The sequence below is a fragment of the Carassius auratus genome, chromosome 37 (assembly GCF_003368295.1).
Source record: "Carassius auratus strain Wakin chromosome 37, ASM336829v1, whole genome shotgun sequence".
Taxonomy (NCBI): Eukaryota; Metazoa; Chordata; class Actinopteri; order Cypriniformes; family Cyprinidae; genus Carassius; species Carassius auratus.
This window is the reverse complement of record NC_039279.1, coordinates 11,195,576-11,215,500: the sequence shown is the minus strand read 5'-3', so window position 1 is coordinate 11,215,500 and position 19,925 is coordinate 11,195,576. Positions and strand designations below refer to the sequence as shown.

Below are 19,925 nucleotides of genomic sequence, written 5' to 3'. Positions count from 1 at the left end.
TACCTTCGGCTCTATTCCCCGCAGTTCCTGTGCCACTCTCTCCTGCTGCCTCACGCCACCAAGACCCGGACTTCCCACCTACACTCCACCTCAGGCCGGATTTCTCACCAACCACCGTCTCCCTGGAGTGTTATCGTCCCATCGTCTTTGTGTATCATTGTTCTACTTGTCTTCATTTCATTAAATCCTGTTTACTCGCATTTGTTTCCGGACTGTCTTTCACCAGCCGTCACAAATATACACAAGATGGCACCCATACAGAGAGGAGAGGGACAGAAAGAGAGAGAAAAAAGGAGTGACAGGGCAATACAGAAAAGGAAAAGACAGCAAAGTAGGAAAGGAAGAAAACTAAACTAGTGGAGTGAAGAGAGAATGGCAGGGGCTATTGAAGAATATGAGCAGGAGGTGACTGAAGGACACAAACCAAAATTAAGGTTTCTAGCCAGGGCATGGAACATCCCAAAATCAACACTGCAAAGGCGAGTGAAAGGGCTAGTGAGTGGCTACCGCCATGCCTCAGGTAAGAGCCCCCTGCTCTCAGCTCAGGCTGAGAGTGAATTGGCTAGCCTTGTTAAAATGTTAGCTGAAAGGGGGTTCCCCCTGGAACGCAGTGATATACGGCGTAGTGCGTTCCAGTACGACAAAATTAATGGCATCCCTGGTTTTCTGCCGGTCACTACTGGTTTGAGGGGTTCATGAAAAGGAATCCAAACCTGAGCCTCCGCAAGCCAGAATCACTCTCAGCTGCAAGGGCCTCTGGGATGAATCTCACAGTAGTTGAGCAATGGTTTCAGACCTACACGTCACTCCTCCACCGCCTACAGATCCAGGAGATGCCATCTCACCTGTGGAACTGCGATGAATCCGGACTGCAGGACCATTTCATCTCAAAAAAGGTTGTTGGGGTGACTGGCAAGTCCTGCTTCCAGGTAACATCAGGGGAAAAAGGAGAAACGACAACAGTCCTGGCTGGGTTCAATGCGGTTGGGACTTACACCCCCACAATGGTAATTTTTAAGGGAAAGAGGCTCAGGGCAGAATGGCTGGAGGAACGACCAGAAAAAGCAATTATCCGCGTGTTAGATAATGGCTGGATAAACTCCCAGCTGTTTCTGGAGTGGGGCCAGCGGTTTGTCCAGCAGCTGCCTAAGGAGGATCCAAGACCCCATGTCCTGCTCTTAGATGGCCACTACAGCCATGTCTTCAATCTGGAATTCTTGGAGCTTATGAAGAAAAATAATATCCATGTAGTGAGCTATCCTCCTCACACCACCCACGCCCTCCAGCCAGCAGACAGATCGCTGTTTCGAAGCCTGAAACACCACTGGCAGGAACTGGGACGCAAGTGGACAAGGAAGACAGGCGGGAAAAAGCTTCCAAAACAGCTCTTCTTTTCTGTGTTCAGCCCCGCGTGGAAGAAGGCCGCCACTGTTGAGAATGCCCAAGCAGGTTTGACTCTTTTATTAATAATTAGTTGTCTTGAATTATTTGTATAAAAAGATTAGCAGTAAGTGGATCATTGTTTTTACTGTCTTATTAACATTGCATCATTACATTATACATATTACTCTACAGGTTTCCGAGCCTCAGGGATGTTTCCTGTCTCCATGAAAGTCATTCCAACTGACCTTTTCTTGCCAAGCCAAACCACTGAAAGGGTGATTGAGGAAACATCAGAAACCCTTCTGTTGTCAGAGGAGGACATTTATTTTGGTGTGGAAGAAGTGGTGGTAACCAGCCAGCCTGATGAGGACGCGCATACCTCCACCCTCACAAAGGGGCCAGCCGCGCATGTCTCCACCCTCACAACTAGGCCAGCCCCCCATGTCTCCACCCTTACAACTGGGCCACCCTCTCTACCCAGCACTTCAACAGCTGAGTGGGCTTCCATTGTAAGGTTCTCAGACCTTATTGAAGTACCTACAAGAGAGAGGGGAAAGAAGAGGATGATGGCGAGGCCACCCAGCTACCACCTAACAAGCCAGGAACACTTCAACTTTGTCCAGGCCAAAGCAGACAAAAAGAAACCAAAAACAACCAAAGTGCGTATTTGTTTTTAAATCCTTCCAAGTATTAATTAATTGAAGGTCTCCGTTGTTGTATTTTGCGCTTCATAATGCGCCACACATTTTCAATGCATGTATTCTGGTTTTATTTACGTTTTACACAACGTCCCAACTTCATTGGAATTGGGGTTGTATTTCTCATGTTGATTTTAACCATAAAATAGTGTCCCACTTTCCCTAACAAAGTGTCCCACTCAACCTGATTGCTTCCAGTTTGCTGAAGAGGGTGTCAGATGGTGTTTAAAGATGAACAGTTTGTTAATAAATACATACATTTGGAAAATTTCACCATAGTGGCCTTCATTACAATCTATTTAAACAAAACACATACAATATTATAACATAGACTAAAATAAAATAAAATAGACTTTGCGAAATGGGAGGATGCTGATGAAACCATGGACATCGATGTGTAATTCCATTCCGAAATAGCGGGAGATCCAGTGGTGGAAAAGGCGATGTAAAGAGTTTCCGAGATTGAGCAAAGTAACACGCCATGTAGGCTACTTTGCATTCCAGCTCCCAGCGCACCATTGGAGAGGGCTTTCAGTAATTGCGGTCGCATAAGTGGGCAGAGACGGATTAATCTGAAGCCCTCATTAATGAAAGACATGCTATTCCTGCAAGGACTACATTAGTAGTCGTAGTCTACAATATAGGCTATATATTTTTTAATTCCGTTTATTTGTAATTATTTATTTAGCTAAACATTTAAAATTGGTCTATTTTGTTATTGAGGAAAAAAGTTTTTTTTTCGTATAATGTTTGAAGAAAAGAAGGTATTCTTAAGCAGTATAGGCTAATTTTCATTTGAACATGAAATAAATCCAGGTTTATTATTATTATATAATTCATTAGGCTATACTACACTCTAAAAAACGCTGGGTTGTTTTTTCAACCCAACTGCTGGGTTGAGGCCGTTGGATAGGACTTTGGGATGTTTTAACCCAAGTTTGGGTTGAAAATAACTATCTTTTTTAACCCAGCGGGGGTGGGTTGAGGACGCGGACGTGAAGGAGAGCACGCACGTCACGTCAAAATCGTACGTCTCTCCAGTGCGAGCAGCCGCCATTTTCTCAGCGTGATAGAAGCGAGAAGCGAGTGAAAGACTATGGTAAGTAACGTTAAATATTCAAAATGTAAAGTTATCTTTTATTGTTTACCCGGTTGTATGAAAGGCGGAAACAAAGGAGCTTAACGTTATATCTAACGTTATATAAAAAAAATGGACGCGGTTTTCGCCTCGGACACGGAGGTCTTAACTGCCTCATGTAACGTTACTGAACGGAGGATGTACTTTTAATATAACGTCTGTGAATGTATTTTGTCATATTTACATAAGATTTTACATTATCTGTTCTCTTTGAGGCGTTAACAGACGGTTATGGTCACGGTTACGCTCATGTGAATTTGTCTTTTTTTTTCGCGGTTAAACTGAATGTATGTTTGTCTCCTAAAGGAAACGGCATTGTGTAGTAAAGACTAGCATAATTATTTAGAGTCTGTTGAAGTGGTAACTGTTAAAAGTATGTTTTACATGTAATATTTCAGACTTGTCCAGCTCCTGTCTTCATTGTCCTCGCGCTGAGAGTTAAAGACACAGAAGCTGTTTGTGTGAGGAGTCACAGACCTGTGTGAGGATGAGGAGGAGGTGTTCTTCTGAAGAGAGGGACAGACGGTTTAAGGAGAGTAAACTTCAGAATAACATCAAGTTATCTTTATTTTTACTAAGACTAAAATAATGTGTGTTTTTTTTAGATGTTGAAATCCAGAGACAAGATAACTTCATTCTTTTGAGACTGATGTAAGTTAAATTATTATTACTTTTATTTTTTTTTTTGAAAATTAATGTTTCTGTTGTGTCCTGCCTGTTAACTTCACATTTTGATGCGAAAACAGTGTGATTTTATATATATATGTATGTATGTATATGTTAATATTTTATTGAAACCGTTGATGTCCCTCTTTGCAGAACTCAAATTAACTGGAGTTAAGGACACACAAGTCTGCTTGTGTGAGGAAGTGGTTTTCTCAGCTTCTTCTGAAGAGAGGGAAAGATAGTTTAAGGCAAGTAAACTTCATAATTTCATGTTATCAGTTGTTGTTTTTTTACTTAGAGTAAAATAATGTTTGTTTTTTGTTTTTGTAGATGTTAAAAGCAAGAGACATGGGAGATCATCATTCCCTTGAGATTTTATGTAAGTTATTTTTAGAAAATAAATTTTTCTGTTGTCTCCTGCCAGTTTACTTCACATTTTGATGCAACAACAGTGTGATTACGTGCTCATTTCATTAAGACCATTGATGTCTGTGTTTTTTATTGCAGAACTCAAACCAACTTTGGAGTTGTCTGATTTGGAGAGTCATTATTCTTGGTCTGCGCTCTTAGAGGTAAAGTTCACACAAAAAATCATTTACTTGCCCTCAAGTCATTCCAAACCTAGAAGACTTTTGTCTGTCTTTACAACATAAATTAATATATTTTTAGTTTTCTCATAATATTTGTTAATCCATTTATAGTTTAGATAATCAGTATTTTCAAGCTTCATAAATATAGAGTTATTGTAGAAGTAAATTCTGATATTTATATATGAATACATCTTAAATTATATGATAGCAAACATGTATGTTCAAAATAAAATATTGGTCTCCCAGACCAGCAATGGAGGACACAAAAAGAGAATATTAAATATATTCATGTTTTCCAAAAAATGAACAGAGTTTGTATGAGTCTGGTAAAACATGGGGAGAGTAAATTATAAACATTTTAATTATTTGGTGAACTAACGGTTTGAAGAGCAGCCCTCCATGTACATGAATATTGTGAGGTATGTGAATGTCATGTCTGTTTTAATGTTTCAGTAAAGAAGCTTTCTGAAAGCAATATTTATTCAAACAATATCGCGTGTCCTCACACTAGTGCTGCCATTATAGACTTCATGAGAGCTGTGGTGGACTGAGACATTAAACAACCACACAAAGTGTTGAAACTTTAAAACCGATTATTTACCTATCCTTACGGATGTGAATACACCTCTACCTGAAAATGGATAGTTGAATTAAATGTTTAATTTTTTCAAATGTGTTTCTCTTAGGCCACTGATGAAGAACAGGCGGTGACTGGGATGAATGCTGGTCAGAGAGGAGAATCTTCTTTCCCCTAAACAGCACTGGTTTTAAAGGAGGACGCTGCCCTGGATGATGTAGAAGATGTCACATGCTGTGCTGATGGGGCTTCTTCATGACTACATCAGTTATGCTAAAGAGATCATGAAAATTGACCGTGATGCATGATCTGTATTCATGGACTATGAAACAAACTGTAAGTGTATAATTTGTTAAAAAAAAAAAAGTTAAATGCTTTTTCTGTGTTGTTTAGTAGAATAGTTTACACTCTGTCATTCATACACCTGCTCACATTCTTTAACACACACACACACACACACACATGCGTCTGTTAAATGTTATAATATCAAAGTTAATGTTGTGATTTATTTGTGTACTGTCATGCCAGAATAGTTGGAAAAAAAACGAACTAATTGTAAATTTATTGTATGTGTTTTCGTATATTTTTATACAATATATACAATTGAACAAAGTCCAGTTTGATCTTAAGTTATATTCATCAAATGTCCAATGCTTTGTTTATGAACTCTGTAGCTGTTAATGCCATCCTTTTCTGCATTTCTTCTAACATGTTACTTTTTGACTTTTCTCTTGTTTTTAATAAATATTTTCCTTTTGGTAATTATTATTTGTGTGTAAAAGTGATATTTAAAATGAACAACATTTGTAGGTTTAATGCCTAGCTCAATTTGGGTTAATTTTAACGTAGAAATGCATTGTTTCCCCACATGGCTGCACTCTGCGAGTTTATTTTCTGCCAGCAGGAGGCGCTAAGAGCGAGAGAGGTAGGTTTCTCCGGTAACGGCTGCAGAGCGGTGCTGAGCTCACACACGCTGCCTTATCAAGCATATGCGAAATGATATCGAACATTTTCTAAATACAGTAGTTTTCCTTCTGAAATACAGTGATAAAAAAAAACACCCGCTCTGTTTTTTAAACCCTGCAATATAGTAATTTTAAACCATAAAAAAGGCAACCCAGCAGGCTGGGTTAAATATGATAACCCAACTGGTTGGGTTAAAACAACCCAGCGCTGGGTTCGTCCCTTTTTGACCCAGCGCTGGGTTGTCAAAATAACCCAAATTGGGTTGTTTTCAACCCAGCAGTTTTTAGAGTGTATAGCCTAATAGGTATATTTTTTATTTACATTTCTTACCTTTTTACTGTATTTCTATGTTCTATGTTCTAAGTTCCTTGTTCGTTCCTTTCATCCATTTAATTAAACACAAATAAAATGAAACATTTGTTTCTTTTTTAAATGTATATTCAACAGAGGAGCAATTGAAAAAATAACAGAGTAGCAGGCAGAATATGCAATGGATTAAAAAAAAAAACCGTATACTTTACCCGCTGGATTTTGCAGGCGGTAGCGGGACGAAACTTGATCGTTTGCGCGTGGGAGCGGGAGAAAATCACATATATTTTTGCGTTAATTATATCTCTACACTCACGCGCCAGCATAGCCTTTCCTGCCCAACAGAGGACCGCAGCTCTCCTTTGATTATTCCCAACTTTGAGAAGCTCCGCTAGCCAGAGTCATTGGACACCATGCACAGATAGATGCGCTAACCAATTTCGACATATGGAAACGTCTGAGAAAGATTTAACGATGACAAAAGCTCGTACAAGCTCTGCTGAGTCACCGGTTTCTGAGTGCAGCAAACTCAGATCAGCTGATTTTGACCGAATAATCAGTTAAACGGTTAAAAAAGTCATTTATTTATTTTGAGTAAATTCTCAAAATATTTAAAAAGGTTTCCCTGCATCGTTAATATATATATATATATATATATATATATATATATATATATATATATATATATATATATATATATATATCGCCTAGAGAGAGAGAGAGAGAGAGAAACTTGTTTTTAGAGAAAAAAAATATTTCATTCAGAAATAGACATAATGCAGACACAAAATGTTTACAAACATTAGGCTATTTTTTTATAATCATTTGTTATTCAAATACATCGCGAATACGTCAACTTTGATTTTGTGTCGAATGAGAAACCCAATGTTGGTTTCAGTTTCGTTTTAGTCTAAATTAATTAGTTTTGTTTTGTCGTTAGTATTTCTATAGCTTGTTATATTTGTAATTCTTGTTCTTTTCTAAATACTGTTAATTGAAATTATTTTGTTGTGGAGTGAGGGGAACTAAAATAGCCTAGCAGAGCTTCTCAAATTTCCCAGAAGCTGAACAGTTTTCATTTGCTATTAACCTCAAAATAATTATTGAATGAAATTTGGAGTCCGACTGTCGGACGCATATACAGCGTTACTTAGCTATTATACATTTACTATTATTCTATATTCTTTATATTAAATAACATTTTAGCATCCAGATACGTCGGGAACATGGAAATATTTGGATTCTTGCCGAATGAGAGAGGCAGGCGTCAGCTTCAGCTTACATTAATTTGTTTTTGGATTGATGTTTTTATAGCCTAAACTTTAGAGGATTTGATTTGAAGAGAAACTAATAACTGTTTTTATAATTTTTTTAAACATTTTGCTTTAGACTACAGACATTTTAGCCTTCATTATTTCGGAAAGTAATGGGGCTCATAAAATGCAATGAGCCGCGACATAAGTTTTTTTTTAATTTTATTTTTTACTCTCAAAACGCAATTTTTTACAAGTGTTTTTTTTAACAATGCAGCAAACATTTTTAAATATCTGAAAAATACTTTTAAAGTGTTGATAGACCTTTTTTTAAGTAGGCCTAGCTTACATTTGGACAAAATCTGGTTCAAGCTGTAAACTGTAAGCGTTAGAACTCTATTTTTTTTGTCCTTTTTTTGAGTAAGGAAAACGCTATACTTTATTATTATTATTGAATTATTATTATTAGGCAAATTATAGGCAAATATTATTGTTAAAACAAAATAATAATAACGTTATTAACCTGTATTTCTTCCTCCCGAACCGGTTTCGGAACGGTAATAATATCAGAGGAAGGCAGAACAGAAACGTTAAAATATCGATTCTGCTCGGAGTGAACCAATTTATTATTTTTTTTTTTCGTTTTCAAACCCTGCATATAATAATTATTAATTAATAATATTAATAATGTTCATCAGCTGACTACGTCTTGTATTAGTTTTTTCTAAAAATCCTGTCAAACGTGCACAAACTGACAGTCCACCACCATAAGCTACTACTAAATATTGTAGAAACATAATTTTCTGTAAAGTTGCTTTGTAACGATTTGTACTGTAAAAATCACTATACAAATAAACTTGAATTGAATTGAATTGAATATGATATTTTAAAATTTAAATAACTTGGGTTATCTTAACATATTGATTAATAAGATTGTATTATAATATTACACCACCCACATATGTATTTACTTCCTTCTAATTCTCATTGTCAGTGCAGATTTGTTTATCTTACAGTCATGGCCAAAAGTTTTGTCAGTGACATAAAAAAAAAAAAAAAAAAAAAAAATTCACTGTTTTTTGATCCTGACACAAAATGACCAGCTTACATCAATGTACTAATCATGTCAGCAGCACATGTGAAAGTGTGAATGAGTACTTGTCAGGTGAAATCACTATCATACTAAAGTAGGTGGACAGCCTAAAGGCCCTTTTTACCACCGCACATACCGCCGCGGCGGCGTCTGTAAAGTGCAATTGCAGCTTTTGACCGCTTAGTGGCGCTTTAAATTTCTGGAGTCGATTAACGTGTATACGCGTTATGAGTCATTTTCTTCTGATAACCCTGAAAAGGACTTAAATTACACTTTCAGTTTTAATCGTATAGATAAGAGCAATACATCAATCAAATCTGTAAAGGGTCTACTTTTTTTGATACAGACATAATAACAACAAAACTGTGTGCACTTATAAAATAAAGATAACAAACAAAGTGTGCTGTCTGCAGCCTTTGTCTGCGCTGATCTACATTTAAAAACACCTCATTAAAATGAACTGTAACTCCGTGAATACTCAACAGAGAGACATGAGAGAGATATCTATAGAAAGCTTGACCTTGTGTACTTTGAAACGAAACAAGTGCTGGCGAAAACAAATATTCTGTGAAAAAGTAATCCATATGAAAACAAAGCGATGTCCCTTCAGTATATCTAATGTGACCATGCCCCCGCGCTATTCAGATTCAAACTGAAGTGCAAGGCTTGAATACGCCCACACAGAAGAAAAAGCAGCGAGACTGTTCTTCAAGTTCTTTTATTTTACTGTTTGCTTCGCGATGAGAGGAATAAGATATAATTCACCCCAAAAAGATGTGATGTGGTTGAGGATTTGAGAAATGGATTTCCTCAGAAAAAAAAGAGTGAAGCACTTTATTCAGCAGAGATCATAAACATGAGTAAGTCTCTTTTTATTTATTTATATACTTGTACTAGTTTTCACATAACGTGTAAACATTTTACTAGTTAGACTTTTTCCAAACTATAATTCCTGACTAAATGTATAATCAAGTGAAATATTATGAAGTTTCAATAACAATATACAATACTATACAATTAAAAAAATTTATGTAAATAATATAAATGTAACAAATAAATGTAACTGTAACAAATGTAACAATGCTGTTCTTTCAATTTATCCCCCCTAAAAAAAAACCTGGAAAATATTCTCAGCTCTTTTCAATAATAACAATATGTGCCGGGCAGCCATATCACCCTGGAGCCCAAGACCGGTTGCCCACTGAAGCTAAGCAGGGCTGAGCCTGGTCAGTACCTGGATGGGAGACCTCCTGAGAAAACTAGGTTGCTGCTGGAAGAGGTGCTAGTGAGGCCAGCAAGGGGAGCTCACCCTGTGGTCTGTGTGGGTCCTAGCGCCCCAGTGTAGTGATGGGGACACTATACTGTCAACAAGCACCGTCCTTCGGATGAGACGTTAAACCGAGGTCCTGACTCTGTGGTCATTTAAAATCCCAGGATGTCTTTCGAAAAAAGAGTAGAGGTGTGACTTTGGCATCCTGGCTCAATTCGCCCATTGGCCTCTGACCATCATGGCCTCCTAACAATCCCCATATCTGCTGATTGGCTTCATCACTCTGTCTCCTCTCCACCAGTAAGCTGGTGTGTGGTGGGCGTTCTGGCGCACTATGGCTGCCATCGCATCATCCAGGTGGATGCTGCACACTGGTGGTGGATGAGGAGATACCCCCTGACTATGTAAGCACTTTGAGTTTCTAGAAAAGCGCTATATAAATGTAAGGAATTATAATAATAATAATAATAATAACAATGATAATAATAATAACAATAAATGTTTTTTTTTTTTTGTAGAAAAAAAGATTGTTAAAAGGATTTCTGAAGGATTGTGTGACTGGATTAATGATGCAAAAAAGGTGATTGTGATGCAGTGACTCATGGGAAATGTAGTTCAGATGTGTTTAATGCATTGTTTATTTAGAGAATGGTCATACAGGCAGAAATCAGGAATTGTGTCAAGGTGTGTCAGGGATAACCAGAATCGAAACCAGAAACAAGCAGAGATCGGGGCAGGCAGCACATAAATCAGAGTCGAATACACAGTCCAAAGGTCAAACACAGGAATAACTAGCTCACTAGGGAACACCCAGGAAACAGAGACTGACAGCGTGACATTACCCCCTCCCCTACGGAGCAGCTCCCAGATGCTCCACCTGAAACCCAGGAAAACCCAACAGAAAAAGAGGTAGGAGGGAGGTGAAGCGGTGGCGGACTAAGGGGAGGGACGGAGGGTCAGACAACAGAGACAGGAGAACCAGATAGAATGGACAGACAGAGACAAACAACCAGGTAGAATGGAGAGACAAAGACAGGACAACCAGGTAAAATGGAAAAAACAGAGACGGAACAACCAGATGGAATGGAAGGCAGAAGCAGGAAAGTGCAACACAAAACAAGGTGTCCAGAAGGATGGTGGACCGGCGGAGGATGAAGGGGAGGGACGGAGGGCCAGGTCCAGAGAAGGGGATAAATAGAAAAAACAAATAAAAACAAAAACATTGGTCCCAAGAGGAAATTAAGTGATGCCCACCCAGGCGGAACAGAGGGCCATCACACCCACATGGTCACGGCAGAAGCCCCCCCAGGGCGGAGCGGAAGACCACCACCTCCACGTGGTCGCGGCCGGAGTCCCCCAAGGAGGAGCGGAAGACCACCACATTCTCCCAGTCGATGCCAGAGGCCCCCAGGGCGGAGCAGAAGACCAACACATCCGTGTGGTCCGACCCACGGGAGAACGAACCTCTGGAACGTCCATGGTAATAAATCCTGACTCTGGCAGGTCAACGGTGACTAACCCTGACTCAGGAAGGTGGATGGTGACTAATCCTGACTCTGGAGGGTCCACGAGCACCTGACTCGACTCTGAAAGGTCAACCGGAACCTGACTAGAATCTGGAAGGTCAATAGTAACAAGTCCTGACTCTGGATGGTCGACGGTAATAAACCCTGACTCAGGAAGGTCGACAGTGACTAACCCTGACTCTGGAGGGTCCAGGAGCACCTGACTCAACTCTGAAGGGTCAACCGGAACCTGCCTAGACTCTGGAAGGTTAACAGTGACTAGCCCTGACTCTGGAAGGCCATCGGTGACTAGCCCTGACTCTGGAAGGTCATCGGTGACTAGCCCTGACTCTGGAGGGTCCATGAACACCTGACTCGACTCCGAAGGGTCAACCGGAAACGGACTTAACTCAGGAAAGTCAACGGGCACCTGACTCGAGTCGGGAAAGTTAATAGGAATCTGACTTGATTCAGGAGGAACAACTGGAACATGACTCGACTCTGGATGGTCAGCAGGAGCTAGCCCTGACTCTCGAGGGTCAACGGTAACTAACCCTGACACTGGAAGGTCGACGGTGACTAACTCTGACTCTGGAGGGTCCATGAACACCTGACTCGACTCTAGAGGGTCAACCGGGAACTGACTCAACTCTGGAAAGTCAATGGGCATCTGACTTGACTCTGGACTGCATGTGGAGACGTGAGGCGCCTCGGTCTCCACATCGGGAACGGCCTCGGTCACCGCCTCGGCCTCCGGAACAGCATCGGGCACCACCTCGGCCTCAGGACCAGCATCGAGCCCCTCTTCTGCTTCCGGAACAGCATCGGGCATCGCCTCGGCCTCTGGAACAGCAACGGGCACCGCCTCGGGAACTGTCTCGACCACCGCCTCGGCCTCCGGAACAGCATCGGGCACCGCCTCGGCCTCTCGAACAGCATCGGGCACCGCCTCGGCCTCCGGAACAGCATCGGGCACCGCCTCGGCCTCTCGAACAGCATCGGGCACCGCCTCGGCTTCCGGAACAGCATCGGGCACGGCCTCGGCCTCTCGAACAGCATCGGGCACGGCCTCGGCCTCTCGAACAGCATCGGGCACCGCCTCGGCCTCTCGAACAGCATCGGGAACGGCCTCGGGAATGTCCTCCTGGACGGCAGCGGCACGCTCGGGAACGGGAACATCCTCCTGGACGGCAGCGGCCCACTCGGGAACGGGAACGTCCTCCTGGACGGCAGCGGCACGCTCGGGAACGTTCTCCGGACCTTGAGGAACGGCAGACGCCTGTCTCCTCCTCCTCTGCCCTCCATGATGGCGAGTTGGTGGCCCCTTGACTGGCGACTCAGGTGTTGAGTCGGCCATCTTGTGCTGTGGCGCAGGGCTGGTGGCCATCTTGTGCTGTGGCTCCAAGCTGGCGACCATCTTGTACTGTGGTACTAGGCTGGTGGCCATCTTGGGTTGTGGCGCTGGACTGGCGCCCATCTTGTACTGTGGCGCTGGACTGGCGGCCATCTTGTACAGTGGCGTTGGGTTGGCGGCCATCTTGTGCTGTGGCGCTGGGCTGGCGGCCATCCTGCGCTGTGTCTCTGGGCTGGCGGCCATCTGGTACTGTGGCGCTGGACTGGCGGCCATCTTGTGCTGTGGCGCTGGGCTGGCGGCCATCTTGTGCTGTGGCGCTGGGCTGGCGACAATCTTGTGCTGTGGTGCTGGGTTGGTGGCCATGCCACGCAGAGGCGCTGGGTTGGCGGCCATTTTGTGCCGCTGCACAGGACTGGCGGCCATCTGGTACCACGGCACTGGCTCGGCCGATCTGCGTCTCCCTTCTCCTCTCGGGACATCCTGGGGAAATGGCAGCCCCCAACCGAATCCCGGTTCGACGGGAGCCCACAGTGGCGATCGCTGCCGGACCTCCTCTCGACCGCTTGCTCCAGAGCGACCTCCCCTGGTCCCCCGGAACACCACTAGGCGAGAGCCCTCAAAACCATTTCTCTCCCGCTTGCTGGCTGGGGAGGAAATGGTAGTAAACATACTGCTGGATCCTTGTAGGAGTCCTTCTGTGATGATTGGGTTTAGGAAAACACAAGGAGAGGGTGGATCCAATTGCAAGTATGGTTTATTACAACAAAGGGAAATACAAAATAAACAGTCATGGGAGACAAATAAAACAAAACAGGGAACCGGATGAAAACGGGAACTCGGAGGAACGAGAAGGTAGGTGAAGTCTCGGGAGACTAATGACAAAGGATTGGCAGCACCTGTGCGATCTAATTGGAGTGCAATTACTGTGAAGACATGACCAGACTAGAGGAATTAAAGTGCCTATGATGAAGTGCCTAAGGAGAAGTGAGCTCACTAGGGAACACCCAGGAAAACAGAGACTGACAGCGTGACAAAGCCATAGCTAAATATGTTTAACATTAATTCTTGCTGAATATGCAGTTATATTACGGGCTGTTGGCATGAATTGTACTCGTAATGGAGGCTCTTTGAGCGAGTGAAAACCACAAAGCTCAGACTCTTAATATCCTCTCCTTGCTCCAATCAGATTCACCCCACTCCGCTCATTCTCTGCTTGGCAAATTGTCTCTGTCAGACTCGCGGGGGAGGGTTGAGCCACTTGGAACTACGGGAGCCCTGAGTGGTGCGTTGGAGGATGTAAAAAAGATTTTCATTCAAACAAACTGATGCAAATTACAAATTAGAGTTAATAGATAAAATTGATTTATCACCCAGCCCTACTTGCTTTCATATAATGTAATAAACAAAAATGCAGCTGCATTTAAATGCAGGTGTGTAAAATATCTGCAAGATTTGAACTGCACGTGTGATGGTAGATGTGCAGCATTTATTCTTATTTGTTTTATCTTCATTACAAATCTTGTTTTTATTTTGGATTATTGCATGTAAAAAAAAAATCATTTATGTTGTAATGCATAGGCAAAATGTGAATTAATATTCATATTCAAGTGTTTGTGCAAAAATTATTAATGCGCATTAATGACAGGGCGGAATATATTAAGACTTGATTTTGTAGATTTAATATAAACCTCTGATTAGTTGAATATAACAAATGAACGACTAGAACTAGAAAAATCTTATGTGGGGGCAGACCATTTTTTAGTCTATAACCAAAACAACAGTCCTATATGAACCCGTTCAGCAAGTGAAAGCCTCATAAGACACTGTCAATATGAAAGAGCAAGAGATTCACACCTTTATCTTGACCCCCACAAGTCATACATAACTACCCCGAAAAACCCAATCCCCTCCAGCTGAAGGAATGGTGTGTTACTGGGCTGAAACATGCCTGCACTCAGCAGCACTACTCTTTGTATTCATTATTTTCTCGCAGCCCATATTATTATTTTCACATGACCATAATGATATAATTAAATAATTAAATTAATAAATAATTACTCATCATTTTACGAAAATCATTGTTATTTGTGATCGTAGATGTTTGCGGAAGGCATTAAGACCAAACAGAATCCTCTACTCCCGCCTCACAGCGCGGGACTCCGCTCACTGATGCAGCTTCACTGTCTGCGGTTTGACTTTACTAAATCAGATTGAGTCGAATACAACTTATTGATCATGAGCCCAACATTTAGCAAGGAAAACATTAATTCTAATGGAAGGAAGACATATTTCATTGAGCTAATGCTGTTAAATAGAGAGAGAGAGAGAGAGAGAGAGAGAGAGAGAGAGAGAAAGAGAGAAAGAGAAACTAGTCTAGAGCTATTCTTAAACTTGGAGCTCATTATATTGAAGTACAAATCCAAACACCAGCAACGTTATGCATTTTATGAATAATGAAATGTTATGAGTATGTTATAAATGTTAAGTATGCATTTTATTTATTCACATGCTGTATGGTTGAAATATTTTAGTTCACAACTTTAAGTTCCATTGTTTAACAAAATGCTTTATTGGCAAACGTTTCATAAACTTTCAGTTGTTATGCTCTAAAATCCAATGTCATTTGTAATTTCACAGTATTTTCACCACCTAAATCACTAACCTTTAAAGTAACAATTCTATAATGGTCAAATTGACTTACCTATTTTTAAATGACATTAATGACATTATTTATTTATTTATTTTTGAATAATTGTAGCCTACATAAATAGGTGAAGCAAAACAAATATTTGGATCGTCCCTTTAATTTTTCCTTATTTTCTTAAAGAATAAACACCTATTTTCTACAAGAATAAACATGATAACATATTACTAATTCATATAGAAATAATTTAAGCAGTTAAAACCTATTTTTAAACTTGAATTTAAATACTATTAAACTTTAAAATCTCAAGGAGTTTATCAATTAAAAAGGATAAAATGTCACAATATGTTAAATAGCCTAAATGAACTTGTGTTAACAAAATAATTAGAACTAACAATATAATTCGATTTTTTTAAATGAACAATTCTTGTATAAAATGGGACAGCAACCTTTATATCAAAGTGAATATGCTGCAATAAGTCATTTTCAGATGCATTGAAAAAAAAAAAAAAAAACTTGATAGCCTAGATTAGGCCCATGCAGGCTCTGCTCTGAAGTATATAATAATCATAATTAAAGTTAACCCAGAGTAACAAATTTTAACGGATTAATCGCCTATTTTCATTTGCTGCATGTTTTCTTCTTAATTTTTTTTTAAAACGCTAAAAAATTAAGTTTGTGAGCGGAAAAAAATATATGAGTCGTCTATAGGTTGCATTTTAACGGATTAATCACCTATTTTCGTTTGCTGCATGTTTTTTTTTTTGTTTGTTTGTTTTTTTTACATTTTTGATATAATATAATTCATGTATAAGTTGCATTTTATTACATTTGGAAATAATAACGGCTGGCCTAATAATGTTATAATGTACCAACAGGATATATTTAGTTCCCTTCACTTTACAACAAATCCTTTAAATTTAACAAATATATCAGAACAAAACAAGAATTAAAAATATATCATTCTAATGGATGGATATAATTGCAGTATATAATAATATAGGCTTAGCTATAAACAAACAAAAAATAATAATAATTTAAAGCTAAGCATAAGGTAAGGTTAGCCTCTCTCACTCGGGAGAAATCAAAATGTTTCTATATTCGTGATGTGTGCCCATTTGAAGCTTAACTGATATTCATGAAGTAAAATAAGTTGACCGCTGCTAATGCTGAATGTCACGGTGAACGACTGCTGTTTCCAGTGAATATGTGCACGAGGCACCAGCGCGATCAAACAACTGAAACAGAAAAATACTCTGTTTTTGGTCACACATAAGGCATAATTCAAAAATGCAAAGTGTTAGTAGTTTGAAAAAATCAGTTAATAAGTATTGCTAAATTGTGGACTGTTCTCATTTTGCTCTGCATATGAAACCTGAAGACTTTTTTAAAACCAATAATAAACCGAAATGAAAACATTTAGCATTTTATCCATATATATATATACACACACACACACACACACACACACACATACATACATAGGCCTTATATTTATTTACTGTTTAATAACAATAGCATGCATATGATCCTTTGTGTAAAGGTCTTCTTTACATTTTTGATGAGTAGACTGTGGCCTAAGATTATCCTACGTTTTGAAATGAACTCATTGTAAATGTTTTAATATTTTTTAAAGATGTTACAATGTTATATCATAATGTTTTTGTTGTTTTACTTCCACCTTTTATCTCATTTTACAATTACATTCATTTCGCAATCTGTCCCTTTTCGCGAATGATTTTAACACGCAACTGAATTACAGTTAACACCAAGGCGGTGGTACACGTGGCATAAAATGCCCATTTATGCTATGAAAAGAGGAAAGAAACGCGTCCAAGCGTTGTGTTCTTGATATGGGTTTTTTTGTTTCAGTTTAGTTTTTTTGCAGTGAGAGTCACTTTTGGCCATTGACCGCTTAGCATGCTGTTTATGTTCCCTGAGTGCCTCAAGTTTTAGCCGCCTGCTGCACCTCGCATTTTTGTAGGAGCACTCTGAGCTCCTGAGGTTGAAAAAAAAAAAATCAACACTGAGCAGAAAAGCACCCAATCTCATTATGATTTTTTTTCCATTGTCCAGTCATATCAATGGAGAGACAGGCTTTCCGTTGTGGTGATGGAAGTTTGAAGTTTGGTGACAGTTGCTATGAACATCCGAAGACTACAATGATGGCGGAGAAACTTGCTGCTAATATGACAGTTTACTTAACAGCAAACCAAAGATTTTAGAGCACTCATGCTATAATCCTTCATTAGACCGAAAGAACAGCTGACTCAATGGTTGTCTAGCAACATAAAAAACGTAGCGCACTGCTCTTTTCTAAATTAAAATAGTCAACAACAAAAAATGCAGTGTGGTGCACATCATGCCTTCAAACACCCATACTGGTAAGCTAGAGCGCCACTGGTTTGTGCAGCTACACAAACATGAACAAATCAGGCTTCAGTACCAGAGTTATTTTCCCATAGGTCATCTAAGACAATACAACAAGAGTTACCTTTCAATAGGGAACGGTTCCAAGACCATTCCAAGAACATCAAGCACTGTTTAAAACAAACAAAAGGGAAGATAGACTGCTCTTCCAAACTGGTTTAGTATACGTTTGATTAAAACGTTATTAGGGAAAGTCAGACTTTATTACCTCTGGTGATGGTAGGCACTGAAGCATCTTGTCATTGAGAGGTTTGTTGAGCAGTTTGTCCCCCAAAATTGAATGCAGCTGCTGGGCCATGATAGTCTGCTGCTCCACACAGCAGTGAGTCTCCAGAGACAGAATAAGAGGATATGGAGAAGTCTACAAAATAAGCATATGTTCAAGTATGCATGTGTTTTTATTTGTTTAATTAATGTATTTATTTTGTTTTAAAGGATAAGGAAAAAGGAAAACCACTCAAAACTGTTTAGGGAAAAATAGCATAGGAATAATGTTATTCTTTCTTTTTTTTATGCTCATATATAGGTACCCAGGGTTATCTACTAAACAACTAATTTGTCTAATCTAAAAGGTATGGTGAAAAAGAGAAAAAAAATGCTTACTTTCTTGTTATTCTGTAAAAATATCTTAAACTGCAATTTTGCTTCTCAAGTATCTAAGAAAATTTAGATATTATTTACTGGAATTCAATACAAATATAAAAGCATCAAACAGCAAGCTGAAGGTGAAGAGCCAATTCCTGTGCTACTCACCCTAAATGCATATTCAGCGATGACCTTCAAAACCTCACTAAAAGGCACTTTGGATGTGAGGGTGTGTCCATGGTAAATAACTGGATTATTCTCCCCATCCCAGCAGTCCAGTTCCACACAGCGACAGCCTTGACTCAGAGCTCTGCACCACAGACAAACACTTTTACATTATTTGCTCATTATTAAGCCACACTGCACTGATTTTAGGCTGTCACAGATTAAACATAGTGGTAATTTATGTGATCGTGGCTGCTAATTGGTGGTCTTTCGCCATCTCCACCAGCACACATAGAAACTACATATGCCAAAGTGTGATTCATCATGATCTTTTTGTTTACCACTAGTGTATGCTGATGATGTTTTATTCTTCAATATTAATGTGAGTTAGAGACCTGCCCAGGATGGATATTTATGTTAAGCATCAACATTCACAAACAAGTTATTTTTAACAGAAAAGCAAGCATGGGCTGCTGTGTGCATAACTTGGCATGGCAGAATATGAGCAGCGTACTTCTTTTAATATTACTAAAAGCTGACATAGTTAATCGCGATCTCATAAAGCTCTGTTACAATACAATAAATATATGCACAATAAATCTTTCACAGTGTCTGCACATTACACTTTCATGTGTTAAAATAAGAGGATTTGTGAGCATTTAATTTTAGCAATGCGGTAAGTGTATTCCAACTTATTCACCTCTGATTGGCCATTGCATTCCAGAAATCAGCTGAGTCTGTGATTAGCTACTTTGCGCAACCCTTTAAATATGTGTTATAAATAGAAACTATGCCTAACTTGTGCATGTCAATCATTTTTATGTTAATATTAGTTGTTCTTTGTGCTTTAGTGCAACGGAAAAATATTTTTTTTTTAATGTTTAAACACTTTATGTTTAGATCATTTCTATTTTGTGGGAGTCCCATGAATCATTTAATTCTTCTGCATCCTGCACACACACACACACACACACACACACACACACACACACACACACTCGCCCATCAAGAGTTGTCTCGTGCTGCATGCTGTTGTGATGGGTTCCGCGGTAGTCCCGCCGGAGTGCAGGTCTCTAATGTGAGTCGTAGCCTACGAGTCAATACGTATCATCATTGTACAGTCTGCATACATGTTGTAACCAAGTTTATCAGCTCTATGTCGCACAATGTGACTTGCAATGATCTTATAGGATTTATAAAATCATGCAGTGTGTAAGCTTTAGAGCAGGGGTGTCAAACTCATTTAAGGTTGAGGGCCGGATCTGATAAAATGTCCCCTTGTGCGGGCCAAATTACCTT

General features: G+C 39.8%; 1 protein-coding gene across 1 annotated transcript in view; it reads right to left on the bottom strand.

The window, feature by feature from the left end:
* plcd3b (phospholipase C, delta 3b) overlaps positions 1-19,925 on the bottom strand; it is a 105,657-nt gene that overhangs the window by 73,308 nt on the left and 12,424 nt on the right. The window contains exons 8-9 of the mRNA XM_026222770.1: positions 18,630-18,771; positions 18,085-18,237 (exon numbers count right to left, since the gene is read on the bottom strand). Coding sequence (XP_026078555.1) covers positions 18,085-18,237; positions 18,630-18,771 — 295 coding nt within the window. The remainder of the gene's footprint in view (positions 1-18,084; positions 18,238-18,629; positions 18,772-19,925) is intronic.